Source organism: Protopterus annectens, chromosome 10.part0 (assembly GCF_019279795.1).
Source record: "Protopterus annectens isolate FY-2018-M chromosome 10.part0, PAN1.0, whole genome shotgun sequence".
NCBI lineage: Eukaryota > Metazoa > Chordata > Ceratodontiformes > Protopteridae > Protopterus > Protopterus annectens.
In genome coordinates this window covers 1,642,661,536-1,642,683,002 of record NC_056744.1, presented here as the reverse complement: position 1 = coordinate 1,642,683,002, position 21,467 = coordinate 1,642,661,536, and the positions used below count along the sequence as shown (strand labels likewise).

Genomic DNA, 21,467 nt, shown 5'->3' with positions numbered 1-21,467 from the left:
AATTAAGATATTTGCGCTCACTGACTGCTTACAAGAAAGAGGCATCTCCCTGGTTTCTATCACTCAAATGATTTAACCAAACAGAGAATCACTTGCTGCTCCTTACTTTTCCACTGATCTCTATGTACATCACTATTCAGGGATTCACTCTATATCTGCCTCCGCACCCCCTGCAAAACTTTATCTTTGTTATGGGATTCATAAAGGCAACTGCCTGCTCCATTGTTTGTAACTTCTAACAGTTCCAAGCCCCTGCAAATAATCACACATCTCATGCTAATTTCTAAGCAGTCTGAGCTCTGTGCAAATTCTGATAATCATTAAATATCTCCATTGTCACCACCAATTAAAAAAAAATACCCATTTCCAGAGCAAAAGCGTTTGTGACCACTACTGTCTTAACCTTATTTCCAGGGATTTCTGATAAGCAGGAACATTACAGTAGCAAGCATCCCTAAGTGATGTATGTAAAAACTCAAGATTTCTACCTAGTGTAGCCTCCTCTTTCCTGTTTTACCACTTGCATTTCCACTTAGAAAATATAGGTTCATAGGTTGGTACTAGGCTATCGGCCCTAGGTCCTATATAAGCCTAGCCATAACAATTCCCTGGCTATTTCTTCCCACAATATTTACTTCCCTGGACCCCTGTCTACTGTGGCGACTGATGTGATCCCCGGGGTAAATTTCCTATCTCCCATCCAGTCAAGGTTCCTTTTGCCTTGTGTGCCTTAAAAGATCATAACCCTTGCACTACAGTTCATCCATGGATATTTCTACTTCCTTTTTCACTCTTAGATTGAAATTATCTCACTCATTTAACAGAGACAGCTAGTTTTGGCCCATTTCAAACAGCTTACCTTCGACCATCTGTTTATGCCAGTTAAAAGCACAGTCTTGTCTTAAACAGTAAGTTTAAAAACACCAATGCTTCTCCAAACAATATGGTACCAATTAACACGGAATACATTCTAAATGTGCATGGCCAAAAATTACAACAGGATGGGTCTTCAACTCCCTAACTGCATACACAGTAACTAGTAACATGCGACATGGATAATTCCCTCAGGCTGCTGCTGATGTTCTTGCTTTCCCAGTTTCTATTCTAATAAACCGCTCTATCATGGAATCCACAGACCCTTCCAACTGGAAGCAATTTTACACCCTTCCAATACACAAAGGAGGAAACTCCATAGATATAACTAATTTTAGACCAATAGCCATACTCTCACCACTCTCCAGAGTTCTGGAAAAATGTATACAGAATCAAGCCTTACACTACCTTCTGCAAGAAAATCTACTCACAACTGCACAACATGGCTTTCGTCCCATGCACTTCACTACAACAGCTCTCCTGTCTTTCCTAAACTCTATATCACTAGCTAGAGACAGTAACAAACTTATTTCCTGTCTCTTCATTGATCTCTCCAAAGCCTTTGATACAGTCTCTCATAAACTCCTTCTCCTTAAACTAGCAGACTTACACTTATCTCCATCCACCATTATCTTGGTTTAACAGCTATCTCTCTGATAGACTCCAATCTATCAAATGGCTCTCAGCTTTCTCCCCTCTTCTTCCTGTTAAAACGGGTGTTCCACAAGGCTCCATCCTTGGGCCACTTCTTTTTAACATCTTTACCAACCTTCTCTACTCTCCCTGACCTGGATCCTCACTGATACAATATGCAGATGATTCTACACTTATCACTATTGCTGAATCACCAACTCAACTAAAATCACACACACAGTCCTCTTTAACTCTGTAGAAGACTGGCTATCTGAAAATCAACTTATCCTTAATCCAAAGAAAACCAAATTACTACTCTTTCACTCTAAAAACCTTAACCACATAAAGTCTTCCTTCTCCATATTGTCACAAAATAATACTGAAATACAGGTGGAAACCAGTACAAAACTCTTAGGTGTTACTATTGATGATAGACAAACCTTTGATTTACATGTCAATAATTGTATCCGAAAAAACACATCTCAAACTAGGTCTCCTCTATAGAAACAAAAAATATCTTACCAAAATAGCAAAACTAACCCTTTCAAATGCCTACCTCTTACCCACTTTACTCCATAGCTCTCAAATTCTCACCAGCCTCAACACTGAACTACTAAACAAGTTAGAAGCAACTTTATAACAGGATTGCCAGATTTGCTTCCCAAAATTCTTACAAGTCCCATCACGGTCTCTCACTAAAAGAACTAAATTGACTAGAATTACCTAACCTGCTTCAATATAATCAGTTTCAGATTATTCACTCCATTCTCTACAAACCCTCTTTCTGTCCAACTATCTCATCTCTAATCTCTCATTACCTACCCACTAGATTACTCCGCAGTTCTGAACAAGGCCTACTAAAATCTACAAACCAAGGACCAAAATGGGTCGCCTAGTCTATAGCTTTAACCCTTCCAAGGCCTGGAATAGCCTACCACTACATATAAGATCCCGTGAACATTCCCAATCAATTAAAAACCGCTACAAAAAATACCTTAATGAAAAATTGACTTGCCAATGTAATTATCCCGTGTAAACACTCCCCTGTAACCTTCTCCTTCTCTCTTCCTTCCTTTCAATAAACAAACTTACTACTTTATCTTCTCCTCTTGGTAAATCACTGTACAAACATAACTAGTAAAATATTTCAGCTATGTAACTATTGCACTATTATGTATATAATATGTAATTATGAATGTATCCCTCTGATGAATGTATATCTATATGTATTTCACTTGCCACAGTGTAATGTATGACACTGTAATGCAGTAATGTGTGGTACTGATCAATGTATTCTTATGTATTCAATATGTGAAATTTCTATTTTTCTGTTGTAGTTTTTCTCTTCGGGCCTCTGCTGAAAACGGGCAATTGTAGCCCAGTCGGACAAACCCAGTCAACAAATATAAATAAAATAATAAATAAATAATACATCACCTTGAATAACAGAAATACTGGGAGACCTCTGAACTAGCAATCAGCAGCTACAACTATGACAAAATAAGCCCATTTCAATACCCAGGAATCTCTTGTACAGTAACACTTTGGAAAAGTAAGAGCCTAAGAAAGAAATTAATAAGATATTCAAACTAATGTAACTGGAAACTAGAAAAATTACCTGGGTTTAACACTCAATGAAACACCCAGGTAACCTATTCCAGTATCAGAAGTGACCTATGCTAACTGCTCAGTAGAATGTTTCAACACTCCAAATTAACCAAAGTGAACATGCACAAAACATCACCACACCAAGTGAAACCCTCTGAACCTCGTAGGTAAACTTACAAATGTTTATAAGGTATTTTATAATGCCACATGTAAATCATCCACTTAATAATAAAACTCAGAATAGAGAATGACACATTTTATGAGGTATCCAATACATTTTCACAAAAATAGCACACACAGTCCCTTTACTGTCAAACTTGCTTTGCTACAATACAAGCAACGTACTGAAGCTGCAACATGCATTTTTTGCAAAAGGCAAATTCATCCTGCCTCTGACCATCTGTGAAACTTTATTATACTTCCAGCAACCCTTTTCCCTTATTCATCACTTCTATTACACCAGCAGCTGATGGACCACAATGGACCAGATACGGCACATATTTACAAACAGCAGCTAATGCTTCCTGTGGGTCAGTGAAAATCTTTAACTCTTGAGGGAATAAAATTCTAACTATGGCTAAATATAACATTCTGAACTTTAATTTCCTCAGTCAGCTTGTGCAAATAGCCACAAAACGTGCCCACTTATGCTGAGTCTGGGCATAACAGTCATTTTCAACAGATGCACGTTTCCCAATCTTCTAAACTTTACCAGGTCTCCATAACAGTATCAAAATCTGCTTTTTAAACTTGCACATTTCAAACTGAACCAAAACACAGTGGGGGCTGCTTAGCTGCATCTGCCAGACCCAGAAAAAAAAAGGTGACGTGCCCATTCAATTTAGACTTTAATGCAGCCCAGTCCATCTTGCCAGTTTCTCTTGCATGTATGACAATCAGTTTCCTCTTAGGTTTCTGTCACTGTTATAAAAAAATGCTTCCATTTGAGACATATTGCCACAGTCTACTAGATTTTGTTTTAACAGGTTCATTTAATAAATGAGTACAGTGTTCCGTCACCTAATCTTCTTGTTGCAATTCCTTAATGCTGCCAGCATATGAATTCAATGCCTCTGCCACTCTGCTGCCTCTCACTTCGGTTGCTGCAATGCAACTGTCCATTTCAGTATTTTCTTTACTGCTGACAATGGCTATTTCTCCAAGGCTGCATCGTCAGCATCTTCCACTACACCACCTTGTACAGCCATTGCCTAATCACCATCATCCCTGTGGTCAACAAAAATGCAGCAATTCCTGGAACTTCAATAAAACATCAGACCTCAACTTTAAGTTAGTTTTCATCACTAAATTACTAGGACATGAGCACTCCTAAAATCTTCATACACTTCCAACTTATTTAAGACAGTGTACCAACTTAACTTTGGAGCAAATAAATGAACTGTCTAATCTTTACAGCACCACAACTGGGAGTCAAAGTTCTCTGGAGCACAAACATGCTCTGGGAGTTAGAGCTACTACAGAAAGTGTAAATTCTACTTTAGGCACCATCACCTAAACAAGAACATGTCATAGGACAAACAAACAATATTAGTTTGTTGACTTGTTTTAGATGACTTAGAACTTTACAGGTGATAAGTGAGATACAATGGTGAAGGTTCAACATGAGGCCATGGATTACTCCAATATACTTGTTAAGCTTCAAACTGAATTGCAATATTTTCTTAAGGGTCTTGAAGGCAACAGTTAAGGCCCCTATACACAGCACAACCAGAACTCTAGAATTCAAAGTGGAAAGGGATGATGATGAAACAGGGGGAAAGCTGAAAAAAAATGAGGAGAGACTGGGATTTTGAATGTAGATCCTTAAGGAGAACAATAGCCATACAGAACGTTATATTCGCAAAGTTGCACAATGTATTCCAAGAACTAAGTCAACACAAGAATGGAGAGGGATGACTGTAACGAGGCATACAAACGATAGGCAAGAGTGGGTTGGAACTTACTGGAAAGAAATGGCAAAAGAAAAAGAAGTTATGTACTCACCATAACATTCTATGTTTGTTGTCCATCTCATCCTTCATTCTTACATGTGGGTTCAGAGCCGATCCTCGGCTCTGACTTGGCCGATTACAGAAGCTCGAAGTCTCTAAGTTGGCTCGTGGCAAGATAGGTATCCCATAATGCAGTGGCATCAATCCTCAAATCTTGTTTGCTGCTGACTATAATAAAAAATAGTTATACCATACCCTCAGGTAAAGGAGAAACAATAATGAAAGGTCTCCAACATAAAAGAAAGAGCAAAAGTTTTCCTACCAGGTTCTCTAGGATTATACAGACGGGGGTAGGTGGGTGGGCTTGTAAGACTGAAGGGCAAGATGGACAACAAACATAGAATGTTATGGTGAGTACATAACTTCTTTATGATATGTTGCCCTATCTCGCCTTCATTTTTACATGTGGGAAAGCATCCCTAGCACTTTTTATGTTGGGTGGCTAATGGGAATACACTCTTGAGCACTGTGGAACCAAAGGAAGCTCTGTCCTTGGAGGCCAAATCAACTTTGAAATGAGTAATAAAAGTATGTGAGTTTGCCCAAGTCGTGGCTGCACAAATACTGTCCATTGAAATTCTGGCCTGAAAGGCAGTGGATGTTGCTACTGACCTGGTTGAGTGACCTCTAATTTTAAAGGGGAGTTCCTCATTATTGGAGGAGTATATAAAAGTTATGCAATTACAAAGCTAATTAGATAGTGTGATTTTACAGACTGGTATAACCTTTCTTGCCTCCGAAAAGGATATGAATAACTGATCTAACTTCCTCAATTCTTTAGTTCTCTGGAGGTAGAACCTGAGTTGTCTATGCACATCAAGTTGAAGTCTGTATTCTGCCTTGTTGGTATGGTTAGGGGAACAACACTGGAAGTTCAAGTGATTGGTTAATATTAGATTGAGAGCAAATCTTAGGGACAAAGGACGGGTTAGTTCGAAGCAAAACCCTGTCTTTATGGAAGATCAAATAAGGCAGTTTGACTGAAAGTGCTTGTAGCTCTGAAACTCTTCTAGCTAAGGTTATGGCTACCAGAAAAATCATTTTCCAAGAGAGGATCTTTAGATCACATGTGGACAAAGGTTCAAAGGGTGGTGAGGTTAAGTGTGATAGGACAAAGTTTAAGTCCCAAGGAGGGACAGGTTCTTTAAATGGAAGTCTCAATAAGGAAAGGCCTTTCAAAAATGCTTTACACAGTTTATGTGCCATCAAGTTAGGCATATGCTGTCCTAAGTGGAAATTGGAAATAGCTGCTAGCTGGACTCTAATTGTGGCAGCGGCTAAGCCTTGTTGGAAGAGTTCTGAAGGGAAATCCAAAATTGAGGAAATTAGGGCAGAGAAGGGGTCTATGTTTCTGGTCTGTGCCCAGAAAGAAAATCTTTCCCATTTACTGGTAGAAACCTTATGAGAGGACATCAAAGTATGTTTTACTGCTGGAGTGAAATTCTGAAGCCTGACGAAGGTTGGAAGTGGAGCAGCCAAGCTGTCAAGTTGAGGGTGTGAAGAAAAGGATGGAACATTCCTGACATATGTGTCAGCAGGTCTGGAACTGGGTCCAGAATCCAAGGATCCTCCAGTAGATGAGGCCCGAGATAGGGGAACCAAATCTGACTAGGCCAATATGGAGTAATGAGAATCATCTTGCTTCCCAAGGATTTTGATTTCTGAATGACTTTTGATATGAGGGGAAAGGCAGAAAAGAAGTCCTGAGGGCCAATTGTGAACAAGTGCATCCCTCGGTGTCTTCTCCGAAGGGGGTATTAGGGTAAAGTAGCTGCTGCATTTGGTGTTCATAGGAGTGGCAAAAAGATCGCAGCAAGGCTGGCCCCATTTGCGGAAGATCTCTTCCGCTATGTTTTGATTCAGAGACCACTCGTGAGCATCAAAATTACCCTGCTGAGCTTGTCACCTATCACACTGGACTTTCCCGGGATGTGCTTTGCTACTAGAAAGCATTGGGAAGAGATTGCCCACTGCCAAACCCTCAGAGCCTCTTGACAAAGTGGGTATGATCTGGTTCCTCCCTGTTTGTTTATATACCATACCGGTGACATACTGTCTGACTGGACTGCAATCGTTCCTAGAGGAAGAGAGCTGTGGAGTGCTTGCAATGCCAGAAGTACTGCTCTCATCTCTAGAACACTGATGTGCAAATGGGCCTCATGTTCTTGCCATATGCCTTGGATTGTCTTTCCCAGGTAATGCCCCCCAATCTGGGAAGCATCCGTGGTCACAGTAGCAACAGGTTGATGTGGAACAAATGGTCTCCCGATGGTTAACTCGTTGGATTGAATCCACCAAAGAAGATCCTTCTTGCAAGTTTCTGTTATTATGATTGGGTGAGATAGAGGAAGTTCCTGAAATGACCTCTGGGAGAATAGTACCCACTGTAGGATTCTCATATGCATCCTGGCTAAGGGAACGAGAGTTATGGTTGAGGCCATTGTTCCCAGTAGTTTGAGCACCATCTTTGCCTTGACCTTGTGTTTGGCAAGAAGACCCAATATCTGTTGTTTGAGATTTACAATTCTGTCGGCGGGAAGGCATGCCATCATTGAAACGGTGTCTACTTCTGCACCTATAAAGGTAATATGCTGACAGGGCAACAAGGCAGATTTTTGCAAGTTTACTGTAATGCCTAGCTGAGCACAAATTTGTAGGGTCATGTCTCTGGCCTGTTGAAGTAGATGCTTGGTGGTGGCAGTTAGGAGCCAGTCATCTGGGTACAGAAACACTCTGAATCCAAGAAGTCTCAAGTGAGCCGTTACTACTGCCATGCATTTGGTGAACACTTTGGGGGCTGTAGTGAGACCAAAGGGCAGAGCACAAAACTGATAGTGACTGGCTCCCAGCTGGAAGCTTAAGTGACTCCTCAATGCACTGTCCATTTTTATGTGGTAGTATGCATTCTGGAGGTCTATCGAGCACATCCAACTGTCTTTCCCTAAAAAAGGGAATATAGACTGTAGTGTCACCATTTGGAACCTGGACTTCTTTACTGATTCGTTTAGTTTGCTGAGATCCAGTAGGGGCCTCCAGTCCCCTGTTCTTTTTGGTACTAAAAAGAATCTCAAGTAAGTTCCAAATCCTATCCGGTCTGCGGGGACAGTTTGGATGACTCTCTTGTTTAGCAACTTTTGGATTTCTACGGTTGCTTGATCCCTGTGATTGGGTGGAACATCTGGGATTTTCCTGGTTCGAGAAGGGGAGTAGGAAAAGGGTATGGAGTAGCCTCTGGATATTATATTTTGTACCCACTTGTTTTTTGTAATGTTATGCCAGGCTTCTGGGTACAAAGATAAACATCCCCCAAATGGCTCCAGAGTAGCACAGTCAGGCCTCCTTTCAGGAGCGCTGATATGGACGTCTGCGAAAGGAATCATGGTCGCCCTGGTTCTGCGGACCCCCTCTGCCTCTAGGAAGGCACCTACCATTATTTCCTCTCCCTCTGCCCCTGGGGAAGGAATCACCTCGTGCGTCTGGGAAAAATCTCTGGGATTTCTTGAACCACATCTTCCCGCCTTTCTGCCCTTTAGGGTAGGGTCTTGAAGGGACAGAAAAAAGTACTCCAACAGCAGACAGAGTTTTCCCTTCCTGCTCACATCTGGTGAGTGTATCCTTAACTTTTGGTCCAAAAAGTGAGGAACTGTCAAAGGGGGCATTTGTGACAGTAGACTTAAAGGGTTCTGCAAAGTTACACAAGTGCATCCAGGAATGTCTCCTCAGGGAAACTCCTGAACCATCTGCTGTGTATGATTATCAGTCTCATGGAGAAATTCACTATTGAGTTTAAGGTGGCTAACTGAGTGGTAACCTTTTCTGATATCCCTGCAGTTGAAGTACCTTGTAGAGTATCTCCTAGTTCCTTCAAGAGATTTTTCTGAAGCCTTGTAAAATGGGTAAGATAATTCAGCGATCTAAGAGTAAAAGCCGCTGAAGAAAAAACACGCTTCCCATATCTGTCCATTGTTTGAGACTCTTTGTTCGGTGGATGGACAGATGAGGATGTCTCTGCAAGCTCCTTCTTGGTGGCTGCTGCTGCCACCACCACAGCATCTACAGGCACATCTTTTGTCAAGAAATCATTTTCCTTGGGGGCTGACAAACTTGTTTGGCCTCCTAGGGACTGGTTCCATGGTGTCAGGTGATTCCCACACCTTTTGACTGACCAAGTCCATAAGCTCGTCGAAAGGTGGAGACACCCAAGAGGCTGAAGGTTGAGATCCGAAAGCCTTCAGGTACATAGACTCCTCATCAGAAGGGGTGATGGTAGTCCAGCCACCTCTCTGTTTTAGGATCTCAAGGATATCCACAAAGGAGATATCAGAGGACAACCGTGGGGATCCTTCTGACTCCTCAAGGTCAGTGTCAGAGGTGGCAGACTCAGGGGAGTCCATATGCTTCCTCTTGCATGTTTTCTTCTGAGGAGGCTCCTCAGAAGGGTATTTTTGGGAGGTCTCGGAAGACTGTGGACCACCCTGAGGGTGTTCCTCAGGCTGCATATCTCTGCTGTCCTATGGATAAGGGTGGCGCCAAGACAGGGGCCGGTGCTTTTGGGGAAGAACACCTGCATCCTTGCGTAGAGCTATAGATTTGGCCAGCACACTCTGCATCAGCTCAAAGGTCAACTCCCCCGGCTCCGAGGACACCAACGGTTCAGCAGAAGTAGCCCCCGGGTACAGGGAGATCAGCTCCGAAGCCGATGTAGGAGCCGAGCTCAGGCGAGCCAACGCACTGAGAGGTGGACTCGGAACCGAAGAGGCTCAACTCCAAGAATCTCCCTCAGGGCCAACTGGTGAACTTCTGCTCCCAGACACTACGGAAGGCACAGAGAGTGTCGGAGCAGATATCAGTTCCAGAAAGGTCTCTTGGGGAGCCGAAGCCGAAGGTTCTACTGCAAGTGGTACTGGATATTCTGGCTCTGACAGACCAGAATGGCTCAGAGGAGGAACAAAAGTGTTTGACAAAGATTTGGACGGCTCCGAGGCCAGTTGGGCAGGAGCCAAGAGCAAATTTGCCAGCCCTGGCACCTTCAAGAGTCTGCGCACCACCCTCTCCACATCTTAATCCGATAGACTCATACAGGACCTGGAAGAAAGGGTTGGAGAGCGAGATCTTTAAAATATTGGTGCTCTCAGAGTAGGGAAGACCAGTAGAATATCTGTTGACTGGCTCTGAGCTAAGGAATCCTTTTTTCGGCTCCGAAGTACTTGGGGCCAATATAGGCATATCAATTGTAATAACCTCAATCGGTTACAAAGGCAGTGGAGCCAATGAGGTGGGAGTCTTGGTAGCTTTTGAAATCTTTTCAGGAGGTCCAGATTTCTCAGAGGACACTGGAGATGGCCTTTTCACAGTCTTTTCTTTCCTGCTAGAGGGAGACCTTGTAGATTGTGAGGAAGAAGAACTACTTAAATCTTCCTCAAAGGATGGTTTCAGGAGACCTTTCAAAATCAATTTGTTTTTCCTTTCTTGAAGGACTCTTGAGCTAAAAGAATGACAAAAAGTACTCATCTCTTGTAAGTGAATGATCCCCAAACAGTAGACACACACACACACACACACACACTATACCTGTCCATTATGGACATTTTCTGAGTGCATTTTGACATTTTTTAAAACTTGAAGGTTTATGATCCTTTTCTTTCAACTCCTTACACATAATTGCAGAAAAAAACTCTATAAGATATAAAAAAGGGATTAGTTAAGTCCTCTAACTAAAAACGGAGCCTAACCATTGGAGGGAAGAGAAATACCACAATCACAGCAAATGCCAAAGAGAGGACTAGATCCTCTAACTTAAATGGGCCTAGCCCTGCCAAAAGAGGAAGGGAACACAGCACACAATAAAGGAAATGTCAAGATTAACAGAGGACTAGGTCCTCTAACTTAAACGGGCCTAGCCCTTGGAAACGCTTAACTAAGATACCTAAGCCTAGAAAAAGAAAGACATAGGGCAGAAGGTTAATATCAACACAAACGGACTAAAATACAACAAGTCCTGTAATTTAAACACACGCTATCAAAAACTAGTAAAGAGCCAACAAAGATCTCAGCAGCAAATACTAAATATAGATAATTAACTGCCACTACGTGATACCAACAAACAGGCCTGCAGAAAAATTGTCGGCCAAACAGCTGACAAATCAGCGACAACTATTTAACAATAAACTACTGTCTAAATAACAGTAATGCTAACTATATTTCACATAAGAGTATTTTTACTATATTCTAACTAAGAAAAACAAGCTACAAATCTGAAAAAATACAGAAGAAAGGTTAAACTTAGCCACGGCCAAGAAGAGCACTTCTGAACTCGTAAAGCAGCAAATGAGATCTGAGGATTGATACCACTGCATTATGGGATACCTACCTTGCCACGAGCCAACTTAGAGACTTCGAGCTTCTGTAATTGACCGAGTCAGAGCCGGGGATCGTCTCCAAACCCACATGTAAGAATGAAGGCGAGATAAGACAACATAACGTCAAAGGTATTGGGAGCAAATAATTGGAGAGGGAAAGGTAACAGAATGGGAAGAGGTCAAGAATGTTTTTGGACTGCAGGCTAGAAACTGCCTTCCCTATCAAGGACTGATATCAGAGCATAGGCAAACAGAAAGAAATAGGGGAATCCTTAGCGAAAGACCAGTACTGGTAGAGATTTTAGTAGACTCTAGAGCAGAAGCTGCTGTTAAAGAAGGAATAATTAATACAGCATACAAAATATTACATGATAGCTATAAGAATCAGAGGAGGTTAGACTGGGAAGAAAGAATGGACAAGCAATTCACAAACAAACAATGGAGGATATATGTATGTCTCCCAAATATGCAACAAAGTCTAGAAGATTCAAGAACTTTGGAAGTGTTTACATAAGTATTTGTGTACCCCAATTAAGAGTCCAAAGAATTTTTCCTCAGTAAAAAACTATGTTGAAGGTGTGATGGGGAAGCAAGAGGTAATTGGTAACATATTTTCTGACAGTGTAATGAGTTGGAAAACCTTAAAGATTCCCTGCAGCCTGCTCTGTCAGACACTGGGTGAGCAAACTGGTGTAACTAAGGAAAGGATTTTTTGAACTATGATACAGAATGGAAATTGCCTAGACATAGTAAGTCTTGCTGAGTCTAATTATGGTGGCTGCCAAAAAAACAATTACTAGAAAATGGAAATCAAAGTCTAAACCAGCTTTACTAGGAGTAGTGAATATAGTAAAAGAGATAGAACAACTGGAATTGGGATTTTTAGAAGAGGGAAGGAGCAAATTATGTACAAAAAATGGGAACTGTGGGAACAATACATGCAGAGGAGGAACAAGGTTTAAAAGAAAGCAGGATTTGAATGGCCTATATAACATCTGACTGACAATGATAGATTATAAATGATGTATAATGTTTGCAACAAAAATTACGTCAATATGGTTTGTTTTTATTTATATAAATGTAGGATTGTTAAATTATCACATATGATGTAGGCACATATTTTTCTTGTTTAAAAAGTGTCTTGAAGGCATATGGGAAGGGCAGAACACAAGTTTCTAAAATGTTCAAAAAAAAACACGCTTAGACTTAGATGTACCTGTAAGGTCAGACTTACAAAACCAGGAAAAAAATGGCATGCAAGTCATTTTGGTGACGTTATTGAAAATAGCTATTCTGGTCAGCCCAGGTTAAAAGATCATTGCAGTCACTGTAAGACATGGGAAAAATCATTAATGTACAAGGTGGAATGGATTAAGAACTGAATCCTGTAGAGAACACAAACAGTTGTTTTTTTTTTTTGGGGGGGGGGGGGGGTTACTGTCCCATACTAGCAGTGCAACTGATGAAAGTTTTGAACCATCTGAGGTCTTAACCAAAATAAGTCTACAATTTGCCATGTAGTATGTCAGGACTTACATGGTTAAAGGTTTGTCAGTTAAAAACTTCTACAGCTAACTGGCCCTTATTCATACTGATACAAAATAAGTCATTGGCTTGGAACAGAGCTGTGCAGTAGTGCTAAAGCCTGGCCTAAAGCAATGCTGAGAATTGCTTAAAACGTACCAATCTTTTATGAAGGAGATCATTTGTTTATGAACTGGTCTAAAGTGCAGTTGACAGATTGAGTTAGTGATTTTGAGGAGGGGGATTACTTTTACCGTTTTACAAAATACAGGTATAAATGCTATACTCCAAGACAGATGGAGAGACAGGTTATAGCAATGTGCTAAATGTCTACAGATGTAAAATTTTCTTTTTGTTGATTTTACAAGCCTATCATGAAATTATGGTCCAATTTGTGGTGATTGGTCACAAAATGATATGTTATTAAAAGATAATACACAGCTAAGAATGAGACACAGGCAAAAGGAAAACTTGGTTGGTCAGTAGAGGGGGGTGGGCAATACGAGATGGGCAGGGAGAAGGGCTGAGTTGGGAAGGCTGGAGATGAAAAACTTAAGACAAAGCAGAGTCTGGTACTGGATCATATTTGTTCAGGAGGAAGGATGACAGCAGTGTTAAGCTTGTGGTCCTAAGACTGATTAGTTTTCAGTCCAATACTGTCTGGAGGATGGAGAGAAATGCAGTCTATACTGTCCAAGTTAAACTTTACAGGACAAATCAAGCCATACAGAAAGCAGATACAAAATGAGGACCCTGAATGGGTGTGTGTGTCTTGGTCTGAAGTTGCCTGAAAGGGATCTACAAACAATTAGACTTAAGTCAGACTTTGTTTCTTGCAGCAAAACAATAATGAAGAGGTCACTGGCTTTCCTTTTGGCCACATATCAAAAGACGTCCTGGACTAGGAAAGTAGTTCAGCCCCACAACAGACAAGTACAAAAGATTCAGAAAACAGACCAGAAGGTGAACATCCACCTGCAACTAATTCTCATGGAGAGGGAATTGTAGTACAGTAGTGACGCCTACAATGAAAAAGTACAGTGACTACAATCTCAAGTAGGTGCTCAAAGAAAGCATGGAATTAAAACTACGGTAAACAGGACTGTCAAAGAAAATTAAAGGCACACTGTTAGGCAACGTGGGAAGTGGTAACCTTGTCTGAAAAACAAAATCACAGATGGATGACCATCCTCCTCTGTCATTTTGGGGTACAACTTTTCGATGCAGGGACATTAGTACTACATAAAATATGCATTGCATTGTTTTGTTTTGTTTTTCATTTTCTGCTAACAGCTGAAATTTTTATTGGCTCAATATCCAAAAGAAAACTGACAAAATAAAAAAAAAGTTTAGCTCATAGCCTTAATCACTGGTGACATCCAACAAGTTAACATCTTCCTCGATTAGTGTCCTTGTACAGCAAGTAATCAAGACCTTTCATAGTTGTACAAAAGTGGCAAGTGATTCTTGGTAATTTTGCATGCTAAACTGGCAAATGTTAAATCAATAAGGAAAACAATTATCTCAACCCATTCCCCAAGATCACTTACATTATCCTCATGGAGGGCCAAGTGATGCATTGCAAGCATTCGGATTCCAAGCCGTGATGTCAGGGTCTTATCAAGGAACTGACGGACCACATTTTCATCCTGACAAAAAAAGAGGGGAAACACATGTGATGATGGGAATAGTAAAAAAAAACTACAAACTTACCCAAAAAAAAAAAATCCCTGATATATTCCTTTTATTAAATGTACAGTAACATGATATGTGCATCTTTTTAGGCATGATCAAGGCATAACTAAATAAGACATCAAAACATACAGCAACCAGTAGTAAAACTCCAAAATATGCACTCGGTAACTAATATACCCATGAATACTGCAGTGGTGGTGCTGCGGTAGCGTTGTCGCCTCACAGTAAGATGCTGTCTGGTTCGATTCTCAGCTAGAGCGTCTTCTGCGTGGAGACATGCGTGAATGGGCGTACCTTCGTTGAAGGCTGTGCGTCAGAGCTGGCAACTCGGCATGTAAAAATCTACTGCCAATCATTAGTGGACCAGAGTTCCGCTGTGGCGACCCCTAACCGGGAAAAGCCAAAAGACACAACTAATATACCCATGAGTAACATAACAGCCTACTTAAGGCCAACAAGCAAGCACTATTGACCAACTGTAAATACAGTCCACCAATGAGTAAATACTGTATATAACTGTTACAACATCCTAAGAATACTACATATAAAAAATTAGGGCTAAGGAATCAGGATACATATATATCATTGCTCCTTGACAGCCTAGCAGTGGTTCACACTCATATAACCACACTTATTTTTAAATAGATACATTTTAGCCTTACATTAATTTATCTAATTAGTAGGACAGGGCAAGGAAGAGTAGTAAGAATTACTAAAAGAAAATGTAAAGTTTGTGATTTGGTATAGAAGGAAAGGCTTAGGGTTCTAAAGTTGTATTCCACTTCATATACACTGGCGAGAGATGCAGTTGCGTTTACATGCACTTTAATAATGAGGCTCTGTTAACGGTTTATGGTGTATCATTTTCTGCACACTGTGTAAACACTATAAAACAGGTTATCTTTTGAAAATATGCCTGTCACTCCTTCACAAACTAAGAACCGTAGTTCTGTTTATAGAGTTGGCAGAATTTGAAATTCCTTGCCTCTTTGCATAACACCGTCTCAAGCTATAGCTAATTTAAAATAATGCTTGGATAGTTGGCTTTGGGTGCTATTTTTGACAAGTCACCTGGGTGAAAAACTCCTCTAAGTGGTCTCTGTTAAGTCCTTGACTCAGATCACAGAGACTCAGTATGGCCAGACAACGGACGTCAGAATGGAGATAGAAAACTATGTGAAAGCAAAAAAAGTCGCAAAGTTTACAAGATTTGTTGCTTAAAAGTTTGAACCAATAAAAAAAAAAACCTTCCATGGAAGTAACCGTAAATAGCAAACAATTTTGTGATCATGAAACAAGCAAATCCAAGGACAGAGTAATCATAAGCAAGCTGGCCACAAGCTCTACAAGCAGAGTTTCAGACACAGTCAACTGCAGAAAAATAAAACATATGTATGGCTACAGTCCCTTTCTAGTCTGACAAACAAAACCTTCCAGATAGAAAAAAAAAAGGATGCAAAGAGCTGATTCTGCATCCTACTCCGTTTGTTTACAGTGTTAGTTTATTAATACTGCACTAAGTGCATGCATATTTTATACCTTACTGACTTTATGTGAGAACTGCCCAATCTGTTTGAAGTAGCAATGTATGGATTTGAATAAGCATATTTATGTTAATGATGTGTACCTCATTGTTCCTGATTTTAGGGTCCTTTGTCCCTGATTAATGCATCTAGAGCTTGAGAGGTATACAGACCATTTTGGGAATGAATGAACTTTTATAATTTCTTTAGAAATTGGTCTCACTTGCTCTTACATTATTTCACCTATCACATCTGAAAGTTTTTTTGAAATGGCAAGGTATCTGCAATCTTCTTTCATCATTTACACTCACTGGCATCATAAAGTCATTTAAGTTGAGGATTCACAGCTCTACTGTTAGTTATAACTGCATTCTTTCAGTTGCTTTTTGTGTGGGGGCAAACTTCCACCCCCGCACTCCCTTAATATGAGAGGCAAGCCCCCACACCCCATGAATTTATAATCAAGAAACATCAATTTCAAACTTACTATATACAAGTCCAGAATGTTAAGTTGTCAATCTCGCCTTCATTCTTGCTTGATGGGTTCGGAGCCGATCCTCGGCTCCGACTCGGCACTTGCTAAGCTCGAGAGTCACTTTTACCAGCTCGAGGCAGCCCCATATCCCATGATGCAAGGCGATAAGTACCCAGATCTCGTTTGCCACTTCGCTGATGAGGTCCTCCTTTTACCAGCTCCTGGTAAGTGATTTATACACTACTTCTTTGCCCCTCTTTTCAGTTTAAAGTTAATTTTAGACTTAAATTTAATAGTTTTAGACTAGTTTTGGTCCCTTTCTGACTAAAATTCCCTCACTCCTTTAAAGTTTTTAGTCAGGCCTTCTCCCATCCCATCCCCCCCCCCCTTGTTAGGGTGTGTGTGTGTGTTTGTAAGAGAATAGTTTTTTTTTTTTTTTTGGGATTGTTATATTTCTTGGACAGGTGTTGTGTGTGTGTGTTTTTTTACACCATGTCTAAGGAAAGGGTCTCAGGCTTTAAGAAGTGTGACTCGTGCTGTCAGAAGATGTCTCTGACAGACGGTCACACTTCTTATACTGCCTGGGACCTCTCCACCTGCAGGACTCCTGTGCGATTTGTCATTCTTTTAGCCAGAGAGTCCTGCAGGAAAGGAGAAATAAGCTGATTTTGAGGGGCCTACTTAAGCCGGAGGGCTCTCCGGCTAAGTCGGCTCCATCTAAGACTTCTAAGTCTTCCAAGGCCCAGGCTTCTGTGTCCAAGCCTGCGGCCTCGGCTCCGACTCTTTCAGAGTCGGGATCGGCTCCGGCTGGAGCCGATTCTGGTTTGCACAAACCTTCGGCACCGATGGCTATCGGTGCCGATTCTGGTTCGGCCACTTCGGTGTCGGCTCCGATCGGTTCCGATCACCATGTGGCTCAGGCTTCGGTGTCGGCACCGACCAGTTCCGACACCCTTACGTTTATGTCTGTATCGGCTCCAGCCGGAGCCGATGCATCGAAACTTTCTGTCGGTGCCGAAAAGTTGTCGGCTCCGACAGCTTCCATGGTTTCGTCGGCTCCGATGGTTCCTTCGAGGAAGAGATCTAGGTCCCCTTCCTTGGAGCCGATACTCTCGGCTCCGGCTTCTCCTCTCCTCTCGGAACGGAGCCATCGGAGCCGATCATCCAGGTCATCCAGGCTTTCTGACCATGATTTAGAGAGTGGTCAGTAGATTATTAAAATCACAGGCACTGGCCCAGATGCTACATAGTCCGTCTCAACAGACGACTATTAGTCCACACCCCATTGCAGTTCCTCCTTCAACTCTACCCCAGAGTTTGGAGTTGGAGTCTTCGGGAATGGTTTCTGCTACGGCTGAGGGACAGATACCCCTTCTGCTCCTTCAGCCTCTACTCTTATCTCCTCTTGAGACCTTCCTTAGAGGGATTCGGTGGTCGGGCTTCCCTGGTCTCCTCCGAGGGGGTGAGTGGCATCGGACCCTTGTCCGACCCCACTCTTCCCCTTGGAACCTCGGCCTTGGTGAGCTCGGCTCCGACATCTGCCTCGGTGCCTTCCCTTTCGGTGGGTCCTGGGTTCCTGGTTCTTGAACGGGTTCTCTCGGACCTCCCTGGGAGGGGAGCCTTCGAGGTGATGAAGAGTGTGCTGGCCACTGGACTCAGCCAGCAGTCTGTTCCCTTAGCTCCTCTCTCTATGGTGTCTGTCGATATCTCTGCCACTTCTCTTGCTCCCGGACCCAGAGATCCTCCGCCTCAGGTTTCCCCACTGGGAAGAACCCCCTCTTCCGAGGATTCTCCTGATCAGTCAGGAGATCCTCCGTGAAAGAGGACCTGTAAGAGGAAACACGTAGACTCCCCCGAGTCTATCACTTCAGATACTGACTTAGATGAGTCAGAGGGACCCCCAAGATCCCCCTCTGAGGATGTCTCCTTTTCAGACATCCTAGAACTCCTTAGACAGAGGGGAAACTGGCCCACCAATAATCCCTCTGAGGATGAGTCTGTATACCTGGAGGCGTTTTGGATCTCGGCCCTCCACCTCTTGGGTGTCTCCGCCTTTCGACCCCCTTATGCAGGTTATTGCTCGAAAGGCGTGGGCTGCTCCTGACTCTGTAGAGCCAGTCCCTAGGAGGCCTTCTAAATTTATTACTGCCCCATCGGACAAGCAATTCCTCACGAAAGGTGTCCCTGCTGATGCCATGGTGGTGGCGGCTGCCACTAAGAAGGAACTTGCAGATCCTTCCGTACCTGTCCATCCTCCTAATAAGGACTCTAGGACCATGGATAGGTATGGTAAGCGGATGTTCTCTTCAGCGACCTTTGCTATGCGTTCGCTGAACTACCCATGTCACTTCACCAGACTCCAGAGGGATATCCTTAAGGAGCTAGGTGAAGTAGTACAGGATCCTACAGCTGCAGGGGCTCAAGAAAAAATTGCTTTGCAGCTAGGAACCCTTAATTCTATTGCTAACTCCTCCATGCGACTGATATCATATGCTGCAGATGGAGCGAGTAGGGCCGCAGGTACAGGTGTGGCTCTTAGACGCCAAGCCTGGATGCGGCTCTGTAATTTTGTAGATCCCTTTAAGGCGTCCTTCACAAACTCTCCCTTTGATGGGTCAGCTTTGTTTGGCCCTCAAGTGAAGGAAACGTTGACCAGGTGTGAGCAGGACGGCAAGACTCTTTCTGCTGTAGGGGTCCGTTTTTCCACCCCTTCTAGACCTTACCCCAAAGGGCAGAAGGGTGGCAAAATGTGGTTCCGCAAATCCCAAGGAGTCACGCCGGATTCACGTGGTCAGTTTACCCCTAGAGGCAGAGGGGGTAACAATAACAGACGCTGCTCTAGAGGCAGAGGAGGTCCACAAAACCAGGGAAGCAGAGAGCCTCTCTCTGACAAGCCCTTTCAGCATCCCTGAGATGTTGCCCGGCTGTCCATCCTTGGAGGCAGTCGGGGGAAGACTATCGCTGTACCCAGAAGCCTGGCGTTCCCTCACTCAAGACAGATGGGTACAGTCGATCATATCCGAGGGTTACAAAATTCCTTTCGAGGAAAGTCCTTTCTATCACTCAAATTCCCTTCCAGATGTACCACCCGGTCTAAGGGAAATTGCAGAGTTAGAAGTCTTAAAACTACTGCAAAAAAGAGCCATTCAGTCAGTTACAACAGATCATTCAGAGCCCGGAATCTACTCAAGGTTCTTTTTGGTCCCCAAAAAGACGGGAGACTGGAGACCAATATTGGATCTCAGCAGACTCAACAAGTTTGTGAGGAAGACAAGATTCTGAATGGTCACTCTTCAGTCAATTCTGCCCTTCTTACAGAAGGACAACTGGATGTGCTCAATAGATCTTCAGGATGCGTACTATCACATAAAAATTCACAGACGCTCCAGGAGATTTCTCCGCTTCGGCTGGGGTCCAGTCATTTCCAGTTCAGAGCCCTGCCCTTTGGTCTCACTACAGCCCCCAGAGTGTTCACCAAATGTATGGCAGTGGTCACGGCTCACCTGAGACGTCAAGGATTCCAGGTGTTTCTGTATCTCGACGACTGGCTCCTTTCAGCCAACACCAGGCATCAGCTTCTTCAAGCCAGGGATTACACAATAAATCTTTGTTCTCAATTGGGCATCTCGATCAACTCCGAAAAATCATCCTTATTGCCCTGCCAGTCTATTACTTTCATAGGCGCAAACTTAAACACTGTTCGGATGTCAGCTACCCTTACAGATCAAAGAATCTCAGACATTCAAAGTCACGTCAGGATCATTCTAGCCAACAAGAAGGTACAGGCCAGAATGGTTCTAAAGGTGTTAGGCCTCATGGCTGCGGCCATTACCCTTCTTCCTGGCTCGCTTCTATATCGCCTTCTTCAATGGATGTTGTTCACTCAGTGGTCTTACCAACAACTTCCAATGCGTCACCAAATACTGGTGACACAGATTTGCAAGAATCATCTTGCTTGGTGGATCACTTCTCCCCAGATTCACCAAGGGAGACACTTTGTAGCCCATCCTCGGTAGCCACTGTCACTACGGATGCCTCCCTGATCGGGTGGGGGGGCATTATCAGGGCAGGATGGTTCATGGGACGTGGCAACCTTTCGAATACCACCTGCACATAAATGTCCTAGAGATGAGAGCAGTGCTTTTAACGTTGCAAGCCCTCAGCGACTTTCTTCCCGTAGGGACAATTGCAGTCCACACAGACAACATGTCTGTAGTTTGGTATATCAACAAACAGGGCGGAACCAAGTCCTACCCCTTGTGTCGAGAAGCGCTCAGACTTTGGCAATGGGCGATCTCCTCTCATCGGTTTCTGGTAGCAATGCACATCCCTGGGAAAACCAACATTTTAGCGGACAGATTGAGCAGAGCTATTCTCATGCCTCACGAGTGGTCTCTCAAACAATCTATAGTGGAAGAGATTTTTCTGGAATGGGGTCGCCCATGTTGCAATCTTTTTGCTACTCCCCAAAACAGCAAATGCCCAGACTTCTTCTCTCTCTTCCCACTGCCAGGCCATCCCCCCAGAGACACTCTGACCCAGGATTGGCCCCAGGGACTTCTTTATGCCTTTCCTCCATTTCCTCTGATCCCTCAAGTTATCCAGAAAGCAACCGTTTTGAGAGCCAAATTGATTCTCATTGCTCCTTATTGGCCTCGACAAATTTGGTTTCCGTTCCTCCATCGTCACCTTTTGGTGCAGCTGTGGCATCTGGACCCAGTGCCAGATCTTCTGATTCACCAATCCGGTCAGCAGCACCGGTCTA

The 21,467-nt window shown here is 42.9% G+C and overlaps 1 protein-coding gene across 2 annotated transcripts in view; it reads right to left on the bottom strand.

Moving 5' to 3' along the window:
- Positions 1 to 21,467, bottom strand: part of LOC122813834 (3-methyl-2-oxobutanoate dehydrogenase [lipoamide] kinase, mitochondrial-like) — a 455,066-nt gene that overhangs the window by 127,701 nt on the left and 305,898 nt on the right. For both annotated transcript variants that reach the window (XM_044086365.1, XM_044086364.1), the window contains one exon: positions 14,560 to 14,658. In XM_044086365.1, coding sequence (XP_043942300.1) covers positions 14,560 to 14,658 — 99 coding nt within the window. The remainder of the gene's footprint in view (positions 1 to 14,559; positions 14,659 to 21,467) is intronic.